This window comes from Protopterus annectens, chromosome 7.part1, assembly GCF_019279795.1.
Source record: "Protopterus annectens isolate FY-2018-M chromosome 7.part1, PAN1.0, whole genome shotgun sequence".
Classification (NCBI taxonomy): Eukaryota; Metazoa; Chordata; order Ceratodontiformes; family Protopteridae; genus Protopterus; species Protopterus annectens.
The window spans coordinates 66,260,969-66,282,243 of record NC_056740.1 but is presented as its reverse complement, the minus strand read 5'-3'; the positions used below and the strand labels follow the sequence as shown (position 1 = coordinate 66,282,243).

The following is a 21,275-nucleotide window of genomic DNA, read 5'->3' as shown; positions in this document are numbered from 1 at the left end:
AGGCTGGATGCATTCCCTCTCTTCTGGTTTATTTAACCTTATGTTTGCAGGGAATTTCATGGTTGCTTGGCTGTGTTATGGTTTATTTAAAAAGCTATTTGGTGTTCCTAATGGGAACTTGGAGAGTTTAAACAACACACCACTAAAAAAACAAAAGTGTCATCTAGTACCTGTGAACTTGGGTTGATAACTATTTCTGTTTTGACCATCATGTGACAAAAGTTGACAGGAAGTCCTTTTATTCAGCAAAGCTAATTGCCAAAGGAATATCATCAAGGTCTAAAGAGGTGATCACTTCCTGTTCTCAGCATTAATCACATCAATTATTGAGTATAAGGCCAATGTTGGGGTGTATCTCACTACAAGCAGTTAGAAAGATTCCACAGGTTCCTAATCAAAAAGATCAAAAACCTAAAGTCCCTGACCTGCTAAGAAAGACTGAAATCTCTGTCTCTTTATTCAGTGTGTTTTAGATTGCTGAGGGGAGATCTCTATCTCACTTACTGCACCATTAGATACCCAGACAGTTCCTCTTCCCTTTTGTATCTCTGCCAAGTCCAATGTCTCCACCAATACTAGAACCAGAGACCTAAATTTGCACCAGCAGATACATAAAATGTGATGGAGCTACAGGTTTATAACCCATTGTCTCCCAAACCTCTGCAACAAACTTCTCCTGCATGTTAAGCAGTGCAACTCACTATCTTCCTTGAAACATAACGGTAAATGGATGGTAAATGTCCTTCGGGATTGCCTGGTATGTCCCTCCTGGAAAAATGAGTTACAGCCTAAGAGAAGCTACTGGCAAGGTGTAAATGGTCATAAGAATCATTGGCCTTGGAATATCTAGTAATCTGCGAGGTGGTTCTACCAGAGCATGTTGTGAATTTCAGAAACAGTTCTCTTTTCCAGACACACAGTTTTAGTTCCCTGGTTAGTACAAGTGTCAGATATATCCCTAGCAGTTTAAAATTTAAGGTAAAAGTCATGCATAATGACTAGCAGATATGGCCATGATGTTGGGAGCATTAGCGGAGAAATAATTCATGGTATATAGAGAGAAATATGTATCTCATATGACTGGAGAATGTGCAGTCTAGTGTCAGTGTATAAGAACAAATGGCCGTGGATAGTACAGAAGTATCAAACTCCTGTCTCGCTAGATGAAAGTGCTGGAAAGAATGATTGATAAAAGACTACACAGAGTAATAGAAAGTAAGATGGTATCTGAGCATTTTTAACTCAGATCTGGCTTCAGTACAACTGACCCAATATTTACAGTGACAGAAAGTAGTAGAGAACTAGTTGGAGATGGAGAAAGAGACCAACTTGACATTCCTAGATCTGGTAAGTGCATAAGACAAGCTTTCAAGAAAGCTGATTTGGGCAGTCCTGCAGTAGTCTGAAGTCCCAGAAATACTGTAGGCTGTGTACAAGGATCCAATGACACAAGCAAAACAGTGTTCAGACTCAGAGAAGACTTCCCAGTGGGAGTAGGTATGCATCAGGGTTCAGCACTACATCCCCTCCTGCTCATACTTGTAATGGACTACTTCAGCAAACAGGATGTATGGATAGATGAACATAGCTGCTGTATGCAAACAATGTAGCACTACTAGCAGACTCTAAACAGGATGTTCATGAAATCATGTGAGACCATAATGCAAATCTAAAGACTCATGAGATGAAACTGACTATAGAATAGGCAATGGTTATGGCAGCAAATGGGGTAAATCAGAAGAAAGCTGCACATTGCCATAGAAGGGAAAATGGTGAAACAGGTTACGGCATCAAGTATTTATCATCAGTGGCTCCCAGAATTTTATCTATCTCAGAATAACCTCAGTACCTTTCAGTGCAATCTTACTAAAAGTAATCAAACACTGACAAAAAATTTATTTGGCACACCATTAGATACCCAGTATTTTTCAGGAGGGTGAATGACATCTCCCAAGAACCAACACCCCTCTCCATATCTTTCTTTATGGTAATGGTGCCACTAGCAAGACTATGCTAGCAAACCAAGAGAACACTTACCGCTTACTCCTAATGTAAGCAAACCATTAAGTAATTGTATGATAACAATAGCCAGATCTTCCAAAAGCTGGAAGGCCTGGTGACCATTGTAACTACTGTACAAATAAACTGCTAGCAATACAGTAGAACACTGAGCATCTTAAAGGAAGGATCGTAGCTGATCGAAATAAGATGAAAGAGAGAGATAAATATATGTAGCTATGAAAGAGTGGTCAGGCAGCTAAAAATAAGCCCACAAAAGTATTCAGAAGTGATTGGTGGACTTGGGGGGGAGGGTTAAGGAGAGGAAATTTTAGAAATATAGGTCCAGAAGAAAGTGGTGTGAGTTCAGATTGTCTGTACTTTGAACAGTTAGACACACCTCAGAGAACTGGCAAATTAGGTGTGTAGTGGGACAGGCAGAGGCACATTATAACTAAGCTACACAGCTACAGAACCACGGAATGGCTCATGTGGCAAACACCTGTGCTAATAATGTATGTTTTTCCTCCTGATGAAAAGATTTGACTAGCTGAAGACTTAGTTCCTAGGATACATCAGAAGAGGGTCCAGCTGTTTCCTCTCACTGCAGCATGTGTAAGGAGGGGATGATAGTAAAGTGGAAACACCTGATGGTCTGTCAGTTTTGTGGAAAGGAAGGAGTTGTCTGTAATAAAACCTGTAAGAGATGGGTACCCTGCTATTAAAATGCTATGCAGGGTACAGAAGAGTGGTGGAGGAGAGGGCAGGGGAAAGCAGACGGTATGGATTTTCAGCAACCTGTATACAGCGAATGAGAAAGTAGAGGGACGACATGGCTACAGCACAAATTCCCCAGGAAGCAGCTACAGTATGAAAAGAGGAGGGTGGGAAAGGTAGGATATTCCTCAAAGTACTGCTGTTTTCAAAGATAGATCTCCACTGAAGGAAAGGCTTAAGGAGTGGAAAACAGTTTCAGCTGATAAGCTTTCCCTTCAAGATCTCAAGGATATAGCTGTAGCAGGTACAGCTATGAGGCAAGGACCTAGCAACCATGTGCAAGGAGATGGAAACACTTCTAAATGTAAGTTGAGCTGATGCTTATAAGCAGAGATAAATCTCAGCATTTTAGCAAAAGAATGATGCAGATAAAAATATTGCAGGGAAAGGGGAGGGTTACCTATTGTGGAGATGCTATTAAACGCTGCTCTTCTGTCTGTTCTCTTTGTTTTTTTTTTGCGTTGCCTTCTCAGCCCCAACTTGATCATTTGGAGGGAGATGAAGCTGCCAGTATTTAAATGTAGAAGGAAAAATGAAGGAAGCAATGAGAGAAGTATTAGTTTAAAGGCTTGAAAATGGACACTAAATTCATTGCTTCATAATACTTCCTCTGTTATGATGACATGCTATGAATACCTTTTCGGGTATGTTGTTTTACAGAAATTGTGGTTATCCAATTGGTAACACGAGAGACACAGTAAGGGATGGGCCAGTTCTCCTGAGATCATATAGTGGATTGATTCTCAGCTGGTAAACTTTCTAGAAACCTTGCTGTAGCAAGAAGCAGCTATTGGGTCAAATAATTGTCTTCAAAGTTTGTGGACACTAACTCACCAAATGAGCATCCGAAGATTTGAAAACTGTTGCTTTGTGTGTTGAAGGTTGTTAGTTAGGAAAGTGCTGCCATTTAAAGAAAGCCAAAGAATGAATGTTTTGTGTATATCTAAAATGATCCAATAGTATGTGCTGTAGAAGGAATCTATGATATCAGATACATTTTGTCTGTTAATATCATCTTAGTTAAAAAAAAATGTTCTGTACATGTTAAATGCAATTCAGATTGGGGTGTCAGGATCACAAAGTTTTACTGTCTGAGGAAGGGTTCCATCAGTGGAGTTGAAAGGAGAACAAAAGTATTGTACAAAGGATGAAAACATTATGGGGATATTTAAGAGATGTAGCGGCTGGGGATCAAGAGTACTTCATAGGGTATAGAAAGACTGATTAGAGGAGATGCTAATAGCAGTGGCTATTAGGTTTCAGGGGTATGAGTGTGGGAGGACACATGGAGGTGATAGTTGTTGGGGGGATAGGGAATTGTAAAGGAAATTAAAAATGTGACATAGGAAGCACTATTGGAGGAGGCACAACTTTAGCCCATTGCACAAGGATGGCTACACAAGTCATGTGATACACATTACTGATGGGGAATACATATAGATGTGTTGTTGAACCACACCCAGAGACTTATGAATCCATAGTCACTGGCTTTGGTAGGAGAAACCTTAATAAAGAGGGTTAGGGAGAAAGGAAATTGACATATGTGTCTCATTACATAGAATGTGGGGGTGATAAATTTACCTATTAAAAGGGAAATGATTATAGTTAATCTTAGTATGGAGAATGTGCATGTATTTTCCTTGCAAGAACTAAAACTGAAAAATATGGAGATGAGAAAATTGCGAAAGAAAGAATATTTAATGGGTGGGGAAAAGAGAGAGACTTAGCAATTGCGGTAAAGCAGGGTTGGGTAATAGAGGAAACTAATGGATAAGTAAAAAGATGGTAGATAGTTGTAAGAGGTGAGTTAGAAGGAAAAAAGGTGGTATTAGCATGCATTATTGACCAAATGATCATAAAGATCGGGTATTGGACTGCTTTTTAAAAGCAATAGGTGAAGTTAAAAGAGAGAACAATGGACTAATAAGTGAGAATTTTAATATTGTTATGAATGCAGCGTTATATGTGTTATTTGATAGGGTGGAATTCTTTAGGACTTTTCAAAAGTGTATGTTAAGTGGGATGGAGAATTTGGGTCTAGTTTATGTATGGAGACAGAGATGGCATAAATAATTACAGATTGCATTTTCAAGGGATGATAGGAAATAGCTAATAAGCTGATGAAATCTTGATGGATGAGATATCAAGGGGATGGTTACTATCAGTGGATATTTTAGGCAGAGGTATTTCTGTTCATGTCATTGGGACTGCAGAATGGAAGGTACAGACTGTATGTGAGATATGGTGGATGCAGAACTTGGAGAACTGGTGAACACTGAAGGAAAAGTGGTGGGTGTAGAGTATGGTTGGTCAAGTCCTGAGAGAATAGGTAAAAGTGGTAACTAAGAATAAAACAATGAGATGTGAATGATGCTACATTAGAGATGATGGATTTTAGTAGAATTAGGAAAATGAATAGGGTGAGAAAAGATGTAATTAGGAATGGAGGAAGGATGTTGAAGCAGATGCAGGAGAACTGTGAGGATGAGAAAGAAGATAGACTGGAGGAAGTTAGGAATCTGTAAGATAGTCTTAAAAGATTAGAAGAGTGAAAATTCAAAGTAGAGCTTGTTAGGAGATACATAAAGTAATGGAAGAGGTCTGTGGTAGATTTTGAAGTTTTTGGCCTGGGGTTAAATGATACAAGGAAGAAGACTTGGACTGGAGGAAAAAAAGAACAAGGAGGGATTATGAAATGTGGGCCTGCATGCTAGTAGGAAAAGAGGGGGTTATTGATTTAGTAAGAGGAGGGACCTATATAACTGAAGGAAGACTCTCTGGAACTTAATAATGTAGTTGAGGGGGGGATACTGAATAGTCCAACAGCTCAGGGTTTGAGTGCCACATAGAAGGACAAATGTTTGCTACTGAACAATAAATGTAAGCTATGAAGGGAGATAGAGCATGATAACTGGATGGTTTTCCTGGTGAATTCTACAAAGAAGTAGGCCTGGGTTTGGCTAAAGAAATGGCAGATGTGGTTAATAATATGCTGGAAGAGTGTAAATTAGCTAAGTCTATGAAGGAAGCTATAACAATTGTACTTCCTAAAGGGAAGGTGGATCCTGAGGATCCTATTAATTTCCGTCTTGTTTAATTTTGTTTCCCTGGTGCAAAAATAATGGCAAGGGAAATGGTTGCTAGACTGGAGATGGTATTGCCAAGGGCTGTGTATAGGGTTCAAGTGGGGTTGCTCATTTGCCTTCTAGTAGTGGGCAGTTTTCTCACAGTAATTAGAACACCAGGGCACTGAAAATTCTCCACAACATTAAATTTCTTAACGTTTTTCTTAACTGAAAGGGTTCCATCTCTCAACTCACCGGAATTAACTCCTATGCAACTTGCTCAAGCCATGATATCATCTCTCATTAACTGCTGTTGGATTCTCCTCCTGCTTTAAACTAACACATATAGAAGACCTAGAAATTAATCTAATGCACACTCTTTGTCATATTTTTTCTTACCACTCTGTTGTATGCTTAGGAATCTCCCTTTCTTGGAAGTGCTGCTTGCATTCATTATTAGCTACCCTAGATATGCCTTGCCAATTACCTTTCTCACTTTCTCTTTCTTGCAGCTTTACAGATATCTTGATTATATATTTTTCTACCATTCTTACAATCTATTCACTCTGTTCCTTTCTTTACCTGTCCTTTACCATCTCTTACCTTGCATCCATGGCTTCCACTGACTGTCTCCAGTGAGATGCAGTGCCAGCCTGTTTCACTTTACCTCCCCACATTCAGCTTACTACCCTATTACCATTTTCCAACCACCCCATCTTCATTTCCTTTGTAGTCTCAATACCAATACACAACATTATTTCCTTGCTCCACCTACTTCAACTCCTGTCTCCACCTACTTCTATTCTTTAGCACCAACACACTTCCCCATTCTTCCTTACTCCGCAGCTTCCTGAAAATCATTTTAGCATTCCTATTATACATCATGGCTTTTCTTAAACTTTTAAAAGTTCATAGGTTTATGGGTAAGTACTAAGCTATCTGCCATTGTGGCCCATTTGTGCTCAGAATTTCCTATCCTAATCGGTTAGAGATGGCCTTATCCAATCCAGTGGTTGATAATTATATATTAACCATAATGAGAATAACTGGGATCATACCATAGATAACTTGAGAGGATCCATGCCTGGGAGTAAGTGTTTAGGAGCTGTCTTTGTCCATTAGTTGTACAGGGGCAGTCCTGGGGTAAATTTTCTGTTTCCCATCAATAGATCTAAGTTGAGCTTGAATATAGACAGGGATGAACTTTGTTTTATGTGAATGGTGAGTCTGTGGGTCAGATACAGTGGATATAAAAAGTGTACACACCCCTGTTAAAATGCCAGGTTTTTGTGATATAAAAAAATGAGACCACAATAAATCATTTTAAAACTTTTCCCACCTTTAATGTGACCTATAGCTTGTACAATTCAATTGAAAAACAAATCTGTTAGGGGGAAAAAATGCAAAAAAATAAAACACGTACAATAAGCTGATTGCATAAGTGTGCACACCCTTAAACTAACACTTTGTTGAAGCACCTTTTGATTTAATTACAGCATTCAGTCTTCTTGGGTAGGAGTATATCAGCATGGCACATCTTGACTTGGCAATATTTGCACACTCTTCCTTGCAAAAGAGCTCCAAATCTGTCAGAGTGCAAGGGCATCTCTTGTGCACAGCCTTCTTCAGGTCACCCCACAGATTTTCTATTGGATTTAGGTCTGGGCTCTGGTTGGGCCATTCCAAAACTTTAATTTTCTTCTAGTGAAGCCATTCTTTTGTTGATTTGCATGTATGCTTGGGGTCATTGTCATGTTGAAAGTGAAATTCCTCGTCATCTTTCGGCCAAAAGTGACTGGTATTTGGAACTGTTCATAATTTCCTCCACCTTGACTAAAGCCCCAGTTCCAGCTGAGGAAAAGCAACCCCACAGCATGATACTGCCACCACCATGCTTCACCATGAGGATGGTGTTCATTTGGTGATGGGAAATGTTGTTTTTGTGCGAAACTTACCTTTGGGAATTGTAGCCAAAAATTTAACCTTGGTTTCATCAGACCATAACACATTTTCCCACATGTTTTTGAGAGACTTGCTGTACTGTTTTGCAAATTTTAGCCAGGCCTGGATGTTTTTCTGTGTAAGAAAAGGCTTCTGTCTTGTAACCCTACCCCATAGTCCAGACATATGGAGAATATAGGAGATTATTGTCATACGTAGTACACAACCAGTACTTGCCAGAAATTCCTGCAACTCCTTTAGTGTTTTTGTAGGTCTCCTGGCAGCTCCCTGACCAGTTTTCATCTTGTCTTTTCATCAATTTTGGAGAGACATCCAGTTCTTTGCAACGTCACTGTTGTCCCATATATTCTCCACTTTTTGATGACTGTTTTCACTGTGTTCCATAGTATATCCAATGCTGTGGAAAATTCTTTGTACTGTTCTCCTGACTGATACCTTTCAACAATGAGATCCCTTTAATGCTTTGTAAGCTCTCTGTGAACCATGGCTTTTGCTGTAGCAGGCAACTGAGTAAATGTCAGGAAAATCCTACTAGGACAGCTGAACTTTATTTGGGATTAATCAGAGTCTATTTGTGTACCAAAGAAGACTGAATGCTAGAATTAAATCAAAAGGTGCTTCAACAAAGTATTAGTTTAATGGTGTGCACACTTATGCAACCAGCTTATTGTATATTTTTTATTTTTTTATATTTTTCCCCTAAGATATTTGGTTGTTTTTCAATTGAATTGTACAGGTTATAGGTCACATTAAAGGTGGGAAAAGTTTGGATTTATTGTGGTCTCATTTTTTTATATCACAAAAACCTGGCGTTTTAACAGGGGTGTGTACACTTTTATTATCCACTGTATATCTGTCCCTCTAAATCATTCTGTTGATGTGGCAGAAGTGGTTTAGATACCTACACCAAGTATTTCTGATGCCATTTGACTTGTTGATATACAGTAACTCTATCAGTAATGGATTAAAGGATGCCATTTATGCCAGATGCCAGACACAGGTCACCTCTTTGTCTGGACAGATATAAGTCACGGGGGCATTATATTCAGTGATCAGCCTAATGATTAATAACTAATAATTGCTGCTCATTGCCATCCTTCTCATCCTGGCCTCTAAAGTTTACCCAGCCTACAACATCCGTTATACTACTGTACCCGTGAGATATATACCAATCCCAGCTCGTCTACTCTTACTCTACACTAAAAGGATGATTGCTCAGTCTTGAAAGACAAGGGGGAAGGGGACAATAAATAAGTGGTTGGGAAGAGTGTGTTTAGAATGGCAGAGAGGAGACTACTTTTAGTGAGTTGGAGGAAAAATAGTCAAATGCAAGGAGGATTGTGATGGTAAAGATATGAAAGGAGAGACTCACTGAATATGGGTTTTATGAGGCAGATCCCCTCAGTACCCTTCTAGAAAAGATTGGTATACATGGGGTGTGTGGGGATTAACTGTGATTTTAAATAGTGATGGATGGTGTACTACTAGTTAAAATAACAGAAGCAAAACTGTTGGTTGGATTTGCCTTTGCTTTCTAGCGGTAATTATTATTCTAATAGAGTATTTACCTTATGCAGGGTTAGGTCTGGTAGGTACTGTTTGTTTAAAAGGTGATTCATATTTAAGTACCTTACATCTGCTACCTATTTGCCTCTAAAATCTATACAGATAATATGTACAACCTTTAAATCACTTATGGCTTTTGGCAGTCTCGAAGAAGCTCAAATCAGACTCCTTTAGATGACTTAACCTTTATGAGTTTATGCAATGCATCCTATACTACACTAGCTACAACAGCTACTAGTGATTTCATTCAGAAATTATTTCACATTAATATTCCTAACCAGAGCTTAAACTAAGTCAATAAGTTAGCTACTGCATCTTACTGGTTCTATGCTTGTGAACAGGAAAAGAATCTTCAGGCCTTTGCCCTACAAGTACCTTAGTTCTCTTGAGAGACTGATTGATTGATTGATTGATTGATTGATTGATTGATTGATTGATTGATTAAAAGGACTAATGGTTCTCACAATGATTACACTACAAGAGTGGGGGTAAAACATCATGCCGTTTTGTCTCAGACACAATTTTAAGACTTTATTAGAGAGCTTTTCTATAGGAGTTAAAGAGTACCACCCTTCCAACAGCTGCTTTTAATTGACTGTATATATTACCTTGTCCTTATTTTGGTTTGAATGCAGTGGACATCAGTAGCAATTCATAGTTCTGCTTACTCACTGTTTGCCTTCGCCCCCTAGTCTATCATTCATCTACTTTATTAAGTCTTGCCCACCTAGCTCTATTAATGCCATTCCAACATCTCCAGCATCTTTTTGTTTGTCCAGTATGGCAGTGTCTAACCAGAGCCCAGTGCCCACATTTTAATGAAGTGATTCAGTTGAACTTCCTTAACAGGAACTTGCACCTAGAGAATCCTGGTTTTGGAGTGATTACAGTTTCTGTAGATATACTTTACCTAGGTAATACTTGGCTATATTGCCACATAGTGTACAATTAAGCACTGACCATGATGAATAATACTGCTGTCCTTCCATATGATAAAGCAAATATTTATTTATTTATTTATTTATTTGCAGTTGGTTTACCAGGATAGTCCATTGGGCCAAAATGAACCCGTTTTCAATGGAGTCCTGGGGAGAAAAGCTCCATAACAATCTCAATACAGTAGGTTATTAATGATAGTTATACAATGCAAAAAGTTCAAGCAAATAATTACGAAATAGTTCAGCATACATTAGAAATTCTGTATACTTATGATGGATCATATAGATGATACAGACTAACAAAGTAATATTACAAAGTAATACTGGAAGTAAATTCATATTATGATGCATAAACTTAAGAAGTGCAGTCTAGTACATTATATCAGACTAGTACATTTTTGCAAATTCCATAGGAAACAGAGTGTGAGTTACAATAATAATATTTAATATTTAATATTTAATAATAGAAATACAATAATTATATTTGTGGGTGCGGATAATACAGCATGAATAACATTTTCTTATTTATCCTTTCAAAGGTGATGCTGGTACTTACAGCTTGACATGCAAACAGCAACATGTCAGCGACTTGTCACAGACTACTTTTGTTACAGGTAAGAAACGATGTACATATGTTTCCCATGCTAAGTCTGTCTTTTGGCAACCATTTATCTTGCATTGTGTCTGTTTCTGTCAGATGCACGGATGTGCACACACACACACACACACACACACACACACACACACACACACACACACACACACACACACACACCACCCAGTACATAGAGCAAACATTTTTAATTCTACTTTATATGATGCAAAAAAGCCAAGTTAAGAACATAGATGAATTTTATATACTAAATTTAAAAGACTGTGTAGTTACTGTTATGTAAACATGTTCAAAATGAATTCTGTTAAATATATAACCACCACAATGGTAATACTTATTTGAGACTTAAGTGACTTCTGGGAGCATTCAGTGTCATTGGTAAGTATTCAAAGATTCTTTAGACCTTAGAAGCTATGCTTTGCTATTGACCTGGATAGCATGGAGTGCAGCATTTAGTATTGCTTGCTACCTTACAATTCCCCAGCTTGATTTTCAACTGAAATGCTTTCTGTGTGGATTATCCATTCTCTTCCCATGTCTGTGTAGGTCTTTGCTTTGGTTTCTGGTTTCATTCCACCTCCAAATGACATGCTGGCAGTTGGACAGGTTGTAGTAAATTGATCTTAGCTGTATGTGAGTGTGTGTGTGTGTGTGTGTGTGTGTGTGTGTGTGTGTGTGTGTGTGTGTGTGTGTGTGTGTGTGTGTGTGTGTGTGTGTGTGTGTGTGTGTTGTACAGGCATGTGTGTGTATGTCCTGGTGTGGAGTGCCATCCAATCCAGGCGGGATCCTGTATTACATCAATTGCTTGCCTGGATATTGTCTGGCGCCCTGCAGCCCTGAAACTGATAAAGAAATTGTCGAAAATTAATGAGTGGAAAATTCTGTTCATCTCAAGTTTGATGTTGACAAGCTAATGCAAAGTTCACAGTGTATTTCAGCCTATTATAAAATGGAATGATCATAAAGGGTCACAATCAACTTTTCGCAGTTTGGAATGTGCACTTTTATTTACGTTTTATTTATGTATGTGTGCATGTTCATTCATTTCTCCAAATGAATTGCAATACATTTAAGGCAGCTGCATACCTGTCAGATATTTAGCTCTAAAAACAGCGACAAGCCAAAATTAATTGGTGGACAGAGTACCAAAATTATGAGCAGATTTTAAATATCGCTCTTTTAAACTTAGACAGTTGCTAAAATATTAGGTTTTGAATTAGCATGCGTTTTCTGGAGGATATGAAGTCTGAAACTCAGATATCTGTTGGTATTTAATTATTGCAATCCTGAATGATTTACCAGAAAACCACAGATTTTTATGAGGATTAGCCTAAAAGTATGACGAAAAAATCTGGTCATTCTGTGAAATTCTGGATAGTTGAGAGGTATGGGCCATTGTACACCTTTGCCCAGCCATATAAATAACTAAATAAAACACCAGCTCCACTACTGCTGATGTCATTGCTATTTCCTCATTTTGTCTTGAGCCTGTTCTTCAGCTGCACAGTGTTTGGTGTGAGCCATGTTTAGGAAATGCATGGATTTACCAGCTAGCTTTTCCAAATGTGGTTCTTTCAGTTACAGTGTACCCATGCACAACTAGTATTACTCCATACTTTGTTGGTAGTTGAAATTATTACAGTCTCTGCTGTTGATTGTGGCAATGATGCTGCATGAGCTAAGCTGACAGACACTGTCTCTGGGCATCTAGACATATCTCATTCCTGGAGCTATTTTCTTCTAATGTCTTCAAGAATGTTAGTATTACTTCCTAATGCCTAGACTAAATGAAAAAAAGTTTTGGCCACACAGCATCAAAATTATTCAGTTGCTAGTTAGCTAAATGAGCACAGGCATTTGCATGGCAAAAATGGTTACTCCGTCACATAAGTTGTAAAATGGAGTAGAATCAGTCTGTATAATGGACTCCTGCTGTCCTTTTCTTCAGATACAGAATGAAAACTCATACAATTGGCATCACCTTCCTGGCATATGTAAATGGCTCTAATGTTTTTGGCCATGCCAACAATATCCACTCACCTGCACATCTAGGCGTGACAGAAAGGTTGACATAGCCTTACTGACTCACTAAGGACAGCAAAGAACTCCTGAATGAGAAAAACACCAAGGTGGTGATTTTTGCCAAGGAGACCTTTTATGTAAACAAGCAAACATATCTTCAAATTTTCATAAGATCTACATGGCTAGATATTGTTCCCAGACAGGTGTATCTATGGATTCACGTTGATAATATACACATGGGGCTGTAAAATTAATTTCTTAACACCAATCACATACACCAAAAACTGGTAAAGTAAGTAAAAAAAATTGTCTTAGATTGGAAGTTAGGAGTCTATTTGCAGCAGTGTTGTTTCCCTCTTAGTTACTCCTTGGCACTATTAGTTTTAAAGACCCCCTGGGATATTTTTTCTGGATAAATTATAGAATACCATAACATAATCTTTTATCTTGCAACTTTGCTCTCGGCAGAACTGGAAAAGTACTATAGCATAACTGTTTTATTTTGAAACTTTGTTAGCAGCAGAAGTTGAAAAGTCCTATAATATACTTCTTCACTTTGCTTCTTTACTAGAACCATATGCACCCAACACTGGATTCCTCTCAGATATACTGGCTGGATGAAGCTGTCCAACATGTTCTCACACTGTTCACTTATACTCATTCGAGACATTTGAACCAGCCTCCTAGAACTCAGTTAACAAGCATCTTCTTTTCCTAATCTTTAAAAAAAATTACTCAAAGCCCACCTTAAACAATCTCCTGAGAACATTGCTTTGAAACTCCAAACTGGCTGCTTAAACCCTCCTACCTTAATTTTCCACACAGGAGCACAAGACGAATCAAATGATAAAGACCACCAATGGCTCATGTAAATCTGCCATACATCCAAGAACCTTGTGTACACTAGGAGTGAGCCACAGGATGAACAAGTATACAAACTACAGCAGAGATGTGAGAAGATAGCTGTCCTCAGTATAAAATTAGCAGACTGCCTTCACTTCTTTGTTCCTAGATATCATTCATGTAACAGAGCTATTAAGACAACTTAAAATGACACCTGCAAAATATACTACTTCACAACAATGTTTAAAATATTGTGACCAAAATTGTATAAATGTTTCCAAATGCCTTTCTATGTGAGAAAGTAGCAATACTGAAGGCATTGCATTGAAAGAAATTTCTAAATTTGAAATTTTAAACCATGGAATTCAGTGAGAATTTGTTAAACACTTTTTTGTATCCTGTTTTGATTTTAATGTAATACATGTGTTAATATACTTTTATGAAGACAAATAGGTTCATAGGTAGGTACTAGGCTATTGGCCCAAGGGCCTAAGTAAGCCTAGCCAACATGGTTCCCTGGCTTACGCCACCCAAGAAAGTTATTTTCCTGTGCCACTGTCGAGTAGAACTACAGAAGTGATTCCCAGGGTGTATTTCCTATTTCCCATCCACTCATCAAGATTTTTCTTGAAGAGTGCTAATGTAGAACTTTGCTTGACATAGATGTGTAGCTTGTTCCAGAGTATGGGAAGTCTCTGGGACAGGAATCTATCCCTCCAACATTTCCTGTTTATTGTGGTGACAAGGTTTAGGTCCCTAGAGCATGTAGCTCGGAGGGATTGGGATTTCTTTAGGTGTAGCATGTCTAGCAGCTCTGGGTTTGACAAAGCTTTATATGTTAGGCAGAGATCACCTCGGAGTAGGCAATATGCTACGGAGTAAAGCTGGAGTTTTTTGAGAAGGTCAGCGAAGGGCATCTGTTTGAGACCAGTAATCCTCTTTGTGAGGTACTTCTGTGGCCTTTCCAGCTGCTGCAGAAGTCTTGTGGGGTACATTCCAAAAGGGGCGTTGTACTCTATAATGGGTCTAATGAGTGTCAAGTAGAGGGGAAAAATGACCTCTTTTTTCCTGGATGAGAACCCTTTTGTGATGAGGTGAGCCATGTAGAAGGATTTCCTGACTACTGTGGCGGAGACACTACTGTCCATCTGGGTCCCAAGGTCTCTTATCACACATTCGGCATTAAGCAGACTGCCGCCTATGTTGCAGTTCATGGGTACAGAGTTTTTACCAAAGGGGATGACAGTACACTTTTTGGCATTGAGCTTGAGGCCATGACTCTGACATCAGGCATCTGTCTCAGTGAGGCCCTTCTGTAGGATGTTCACATCATTTGGGGATGTGACTATGGCTCCTAGTTTGCAGTCATCTGTGAACTTCATTAGCCAAAGGCCTTCTGTGTTAGTCTGTACTTCAGAGAAGTAGATACCAAACAGGAGCGGTCCCAGGACTGAACCCTGTGGTACTCCACTTGTCAGTGGTTTGAAGTCAAATTTGGAGTCTGCAACTTTTATAGTGTGGGTTCTGTCAGTGAGCCAGTTGGCAACCCATCTTGTGACTTAGGGATTTATACCTAGTTTAGTGAGTTTAGCTATAACTCCAGAATGGGGGATGGTGTCGAAAGCCTTGGCGAGGTCAAGATAGGCTGTGTGAATACCTTATCCTCATCTACGGCTTTGGTGACTGCCTCAAAGAAGTCAATCAGGTTCAGGAGGCATGATCTGCCTTTCACAAACCCAAACTGAATGGGGTCCAGAATTTGGAGGTTACCAATGTCTTTGTTTATGAGTTCCATGATGATAAGTTCCATGGCCTTACAGTCCAGGCTCATCAGGCTAATAGGGTGATAGTTCCTGGGATCAGTGGTGGCTCCCCCTTTGTGGAGTGGGATAACTGTTGCTGTGCGCCATTCAGTGGGCACAAAGCCTGACGTGAGGTTATGACTGAACATGATGCTTAGGTGGGGAGCCAGCGTGTTCTGAAGTTCGTGTAAAATGCAGCCTGGGATGTTGTCCATTCCCATGGATGCTGTGTTTTTGGCTTTAGAGAGTGCAGCTTTTACCTGCGTAGTTGTGATTACAGGGACTCTGCATTCTTCCTGTATAGATATGGGTCCTTTAGAGGGTGAGAAGGGGTTAAAGTTAGCACTGAACTTATCTGCCAGGATGCTGGCAATATCAGTTGGTTCTGTAATTTTCGTGTCGTTGTGCTGTAACTCAGAGCAGATCTGGGTGTTGCCATTGAGATTATTGACATAGGTATAGAATGCTTTGTGGTTGCCCCTAGAATCAGTGGTGATTTTGTTTTTGTAGCTAGCTTTGGAGGATGTTATAAGGGATCTCAGCTTCTTACTGAACTGACCAGGGAGCTCCTCCACTCATGGGATTTTACTCTCTTTTGCAACAGTTTCTTCCTGCTGTTGTAGAGTTTGTTTATGGCAAAATGACCACCAGATTGGCTTCCTTTTTTTGGAGAATAGCATCTTGGTTATGTTTGGGATAGTATGATCCATGCACTCGTATAAGTGCTTATAGAGTGCATTTGTGTAGGATTCAGCAGTCGTAACTGTATTGTCCATCTGCATGGGTGTCATGAGGTTCTCCACTTCTGTCTTAAGAAGCATGAAGTTGGCTTTGGAGAAGTTTTTACCATGGTTGCCTTAATGGGGGGTAGGGGCGGGATGTGGATATCTAGGGTGCTTAGCTTATGGTCGGATCTGACCAACGAGGAGTTGACTTCAGGTGTGGAACATCAGTCACTCATGTTGGTAATGCCTAGGTCTAGTATATTGTTGTCCCTGGTGAGGGTGTGGATAAGTTGATCCAGGGCATTGGAATTTATGAATTCCAGGAAGCGCAGTTAATGGTGGGGTAGTTGAAATCACCCATTATTAGGGTGTTTGGTTGAACCCTAATATTTTCTAGTATATCAAAAAAAGAGGAGTGGGAATCCTGGGGCATGGTGGGGGATCTGTAGCAAGCTACAATTTGGATTGCAGTTTTGCCCAGAGTTAGTTGCACTTGGATAACCTCGGATGCATTATGCTGAGCAACTAGCCTGGAGGTGTGGCTATCCTTAACGAATATGGACACACCTCCACCTTTGGTGTTCTGGTCCAGGTTAGGTGGCCAAAAAGAGTGGCATGAGTTATAGCTGGGTAATGCAGGGGTGCTCTCTGGAGCCTTGAACCAGGTCTCAGTCGCTGCACAGATATCAATGTTCTCCATTTTAAGGAGTGCCTCAAGGGAGTGCATTTTGAGATTTAGACTTCTAGCATTGAGTAGCATTACCCTCAGTTTTTGCTTGCCTGTTCCTGTTACGGTGATGAGTTTGTCATTTGAACCTTGCCTAAAAAAGACACTATAGGGGCGTTAAGAGCTCCTATAGTGACACTATTCAGATTTCACAAAAATAAGTTTATTCTGCCTTTTAGCTTTCAGAATTTGGAGATGCAGATGATGAAGTGGATGTTGATGAATTTTTTGAGAAAGACAGTAATTCAGACCAGGAGGATGAAACAGTCATAGGAAAATGTTATTCTTTTTTTTTTTTTGCAGTTAATGTTTGAACAACTTCATCTTGGTCAGATCAGTTTTGTATAAGGAGTGAAAAGGCGATGATGAATTGATGCAGTCAGTGCTATCAGTCTCTTTGTTCCTTCTTTTCCCGCTGGTATCTGTATGTAAAGAGCTGCTTACAGAGACTAAATGTATAAGGTGATGCATAATGCTAGTTCCTGCTTCAAATCTGACATTTCTGATTTAGAGCAAGCTGATATTCTATGTTAAACCTAATAAAAGGATACTTTTTAAAAATGATTTGCATCTGAAAAAGATGCTAAGTTTATGGAAATAACAGGATAAATCATGCATTCCATGTTTTGTTACTCCTGTACTGCATTTTTTTGCCTTTCACCTTGAAACATCATTCAGGCATTATTTTACAGGTGTCTAAGATATTTGAACTGCTATGAAAGACACATACAAAAGACTGCTAGTGTACAAAATTCAGTAGCGAAAATGCTTGCTTTTGCTTTCATTCATACGTCTGAGCTGTGTTTTTTTCTAGACATTCTGTCTACATCTGTGACAATAATTAGAAAGCATGTGTGAACAGATGGTCAGCTGTGCCAGTGTTTTTTTCTTGAGCGTAGGTTAGGGCTCATCAAGTGTCTTCAGATTTCTTTGTTGGTCCTGACGCTCATAGGTATAGCCAAAATCTGGGGAAATGCTATGACATGGGAAACATTATCAGGTATGTCTTAAACCTCTACAGACTGAGACTCTACCTCTGGGATCAAGGATAGAAGAAAGACTTTTTTTAACAGGAGACATTTTTCTCAGAATTTTTCCTTTTCAAGGAATAGTGAGAGTTTAAGTGGAAACATACCTCTCAACTGTCCAGGTTTTCGTAGAACGTCCAGATTTTTGACTCATATTTTTCGGTGTGCTCTACATAAAAGTTGTAGTTTTCTGGATTTTTGTGGCAAATCAGAGAGGATTTAATTAACTAAATAATGGAAAGCATTTGAGTTTCAGACTTCATATCCTTCAGAAAATGTATGATAAAACAAGACCTTTTATTCTAGCAATTTTCTAAGTTTATAAGAGCAATATTTAAAATCTGTCCCTATTTTGGAGACTTTGTACACCATTACTTTTGGCTTTGTCCAGATTTTTTGTGCTAAGACTTTGAGAGGTATGAGTGGAAATAGTGGGACTGTTTAGTAATTGCTAATTCACTATTTTTTCAGATGTGGACATAAATGTTTAGAGTATTAAAACTAGCTAGTATTGGGTCTCACAATTAACAACTGAAAATTGTTAATCTTCATGATCTGATTCCTTTCATTTTTCAGAAGCACTGAGTTTGAACAGTGGATCTCCTGTTGCTTATTCAAGCACTCTGATTTTTCTGCCTTATAGAAGGTTCCTTACATTTCTGGTGGGCAAACCGTATTACCATTTTGCAATCCACTTAGATATTTCCACAGTATTCAGGATTTTCACAAAATGCTTGGTGCCAGCAATTTCATTTCTCAGGTTAAAGGCTCTTTTAGAGGAACAACTTATGGAGAATTTAAGGTTCTTTATACCCTGTCTAAATTCTTTAGGAATTACAGTCAATATGGCAAGAATAGACAGTATATTATCTCCGAAGAAGATATTAGCTACATTATCTTTAATTTGCTTGACAGCACAAGCAGAAAGCCTACCTTGCCTGCTGGTCACAGGGTTTAACATTTTACCTCCCCTCTATTACCTCCTTTACCCCATTCTGTATGTGCCCTGTATGGTTCCCTGTCTTACGTGTGATTTACGTAATTGTAAGTCCCACAGCTATGAATAGTAAAGTGCAACATTTTATAGAAAATAGATCTCAAAAGGTCACACTCACTGGTGAGCTTCATCCCTTAGCAGTTTCAAGCAGGGGGGAGCCCCACCCCCACAACCTATATATGCAAACTTTGTGACCTTTTTACCTCAGAGTAAAGGGGGATACCCTGAGGTGCTGCATTCTTGCATTCATTATATAAATATATGTCTGATTACTGACGTACAAAATCATTAACTGCCAGTGCATCTACAATAACCCATTGATTCTCCAACTCAATGGCTCAATGAAATGGTCCTTTTATCACCTGCAAATAAATTTTGCTAAACTTAAGTGTCTCCAGCATGATAATTTCCAACACTAGTGTCTAGCAGCATGCACAATTTGGCAGTGATTCTTTGGAAAATTACCTGAATTTGTGTTACCACATTGCAGCCTACATGTGCAACCTGAGTTAGTGTCCCCACTAGAAAGATAACTAAGTGTGTTCTATCTGAGGAACTGCTACCTTCTTGACAAACCTTAATTTTTACTATTGGTAACTATTGATAACCAAATGAAGTATGAGAATGTTTTTGAATTACTGAGAGTCTAATTAAACTGAATACAAAGTATATATTAAAATGGGGTGGGGTCATCCTTCACAAAGAAGCTTTGTTAAAAAATGTATTGGCTCAATGTTAGCTCAATGGTGTTTTCTAAAGATTTGTGTTTGTAGTTATAAGCTGTTGAGTTTGCTCTGAGTATACTATGTTCACTAATTTCAGGGAAAATGCACATTTTAGTTGCTGCTTGTTATATTATGTTGGAAAATGCTGAACAGTGTTATTAGTTTTCCATTTACCACAACTCAAGGACTTAGAAACAAAAACTGGTCTACTGAGAGTGAAGTAAGTGAAACAGTTCTTAAAACAAATGTAAAATAATTGAAATACAGTAGTAGCGTGGCAAGAAGTGCATGTTTTAACAAAATGATATGAAACTCCCAAAAGATTGCACTCTAAAAGACGTACCCAGCAAACTGCTGACTTTTCCTTAATGTAAGAAATTCTGAGTAATGAATGCAAACTGTGGACAATTACCCTGCTTACAAAAAGTAAAGCAATAGCAGATGCAACAATTTTGTAAAAACGTTGGTAATATGGTGTTTTTGTTCAGAAACAATGGTGTACTGAAGAAAACTGTTAAACTGGCTTTCTGAGAAAATATATCAGGCAGTTCAAGTATGTGCACTAGAAACTTGTGCTTACACTGTATACTTTAAACCATGCCTAATCAGTGTATGAAATGGTGATTGCAGTTCATTAATGAGGTGTTTTTAAAACAGTTTAAAAGTACTGATGCAAAGATGTAAACCCAGTAATAGCTCAACTTTGTTCTGTTACCTTATCTCAAACAATAAAACTCTACTAGGAAGAGATTGTACATAAATGAAGTTTGTTGAAAAAGGGAAGCTAAGCAAGCAGGAGCCTTGACAGTAAAATAATGTATTGAATGCAAAGCTGAGAAAGATTTTAGAGCACAGAGTGGAAATCTTGACAAACTGTGGAAGCAGTTCAGAATATGGCATGTTGTAAGAGTGAAAAAATATTACTTACATGAACTAGACCTTTTTTTGCATTTGTAACATGTCTGTCTGCTACGACTTGCTAAATAGAACTATATTGTTCCTAAAACAGTCTGTTTTAGTTGAAATAGTATTACGCTTAATTGTGTGTGTGTGTGCCCGCACTCACGAGAGAGAGAGCTTAGCTTAGAACTCTTACCTCCCAAAACTCATACCTGTGAGAGATGCACTTATATCACCAAAATGGAAGTAGTGCACATTCCAACCAAGACCAGACTAGCTGGTCAAGAGGAGAAGGTCGACACCTGCAACTCACTACATAGAACACACAGCCCTCCAAAACACCAGCCATCACAACCCACACATAGAAACACAAACCATCCATCCACCTTCGAGGGGGTTCTAAATAAAAATTTACCCAAACAACAGAGACCCCCGAGACAGAAATGCACTCAACCACCACAACACAACACCAACCCCAGAACACATAGCTCACCACCACAGTGTGCCCCTCAACCTAAGCCCTTAAGGCAAAACACTCTGCCCAATGTAGTAATCATATGAGACTCAATTGTGAGGCACACTGGTGT

The 21,275-nt window shown here is 38.9% G+C and overlaps 1 protein-coding gene across 2 annotated transcripts in view; it reads left to right on the top strand.

Moving 5' to 3' along the window:
- The window catches only part of FAM189A1 (family with sequence similarity 189 member A1), a 2,511,558-nt gene that overhangs the window by 2,349,766 nt on the left and 140,517 nt on the right, over positions 1–21,275 (top strand). For both annotated transcript variants that reach the window (XM_044078557.1, XM_044078558.1), the window contains one exon: positions 10,846–10,920. In XM_044078557.1, the coding sequence (XP_043934492.1) occupies positions 10,846–10,920 (75 nt within the window). The remainder of the gene's footprint in view (positions 1–10,845; positions 10,921–21,275) is intronic.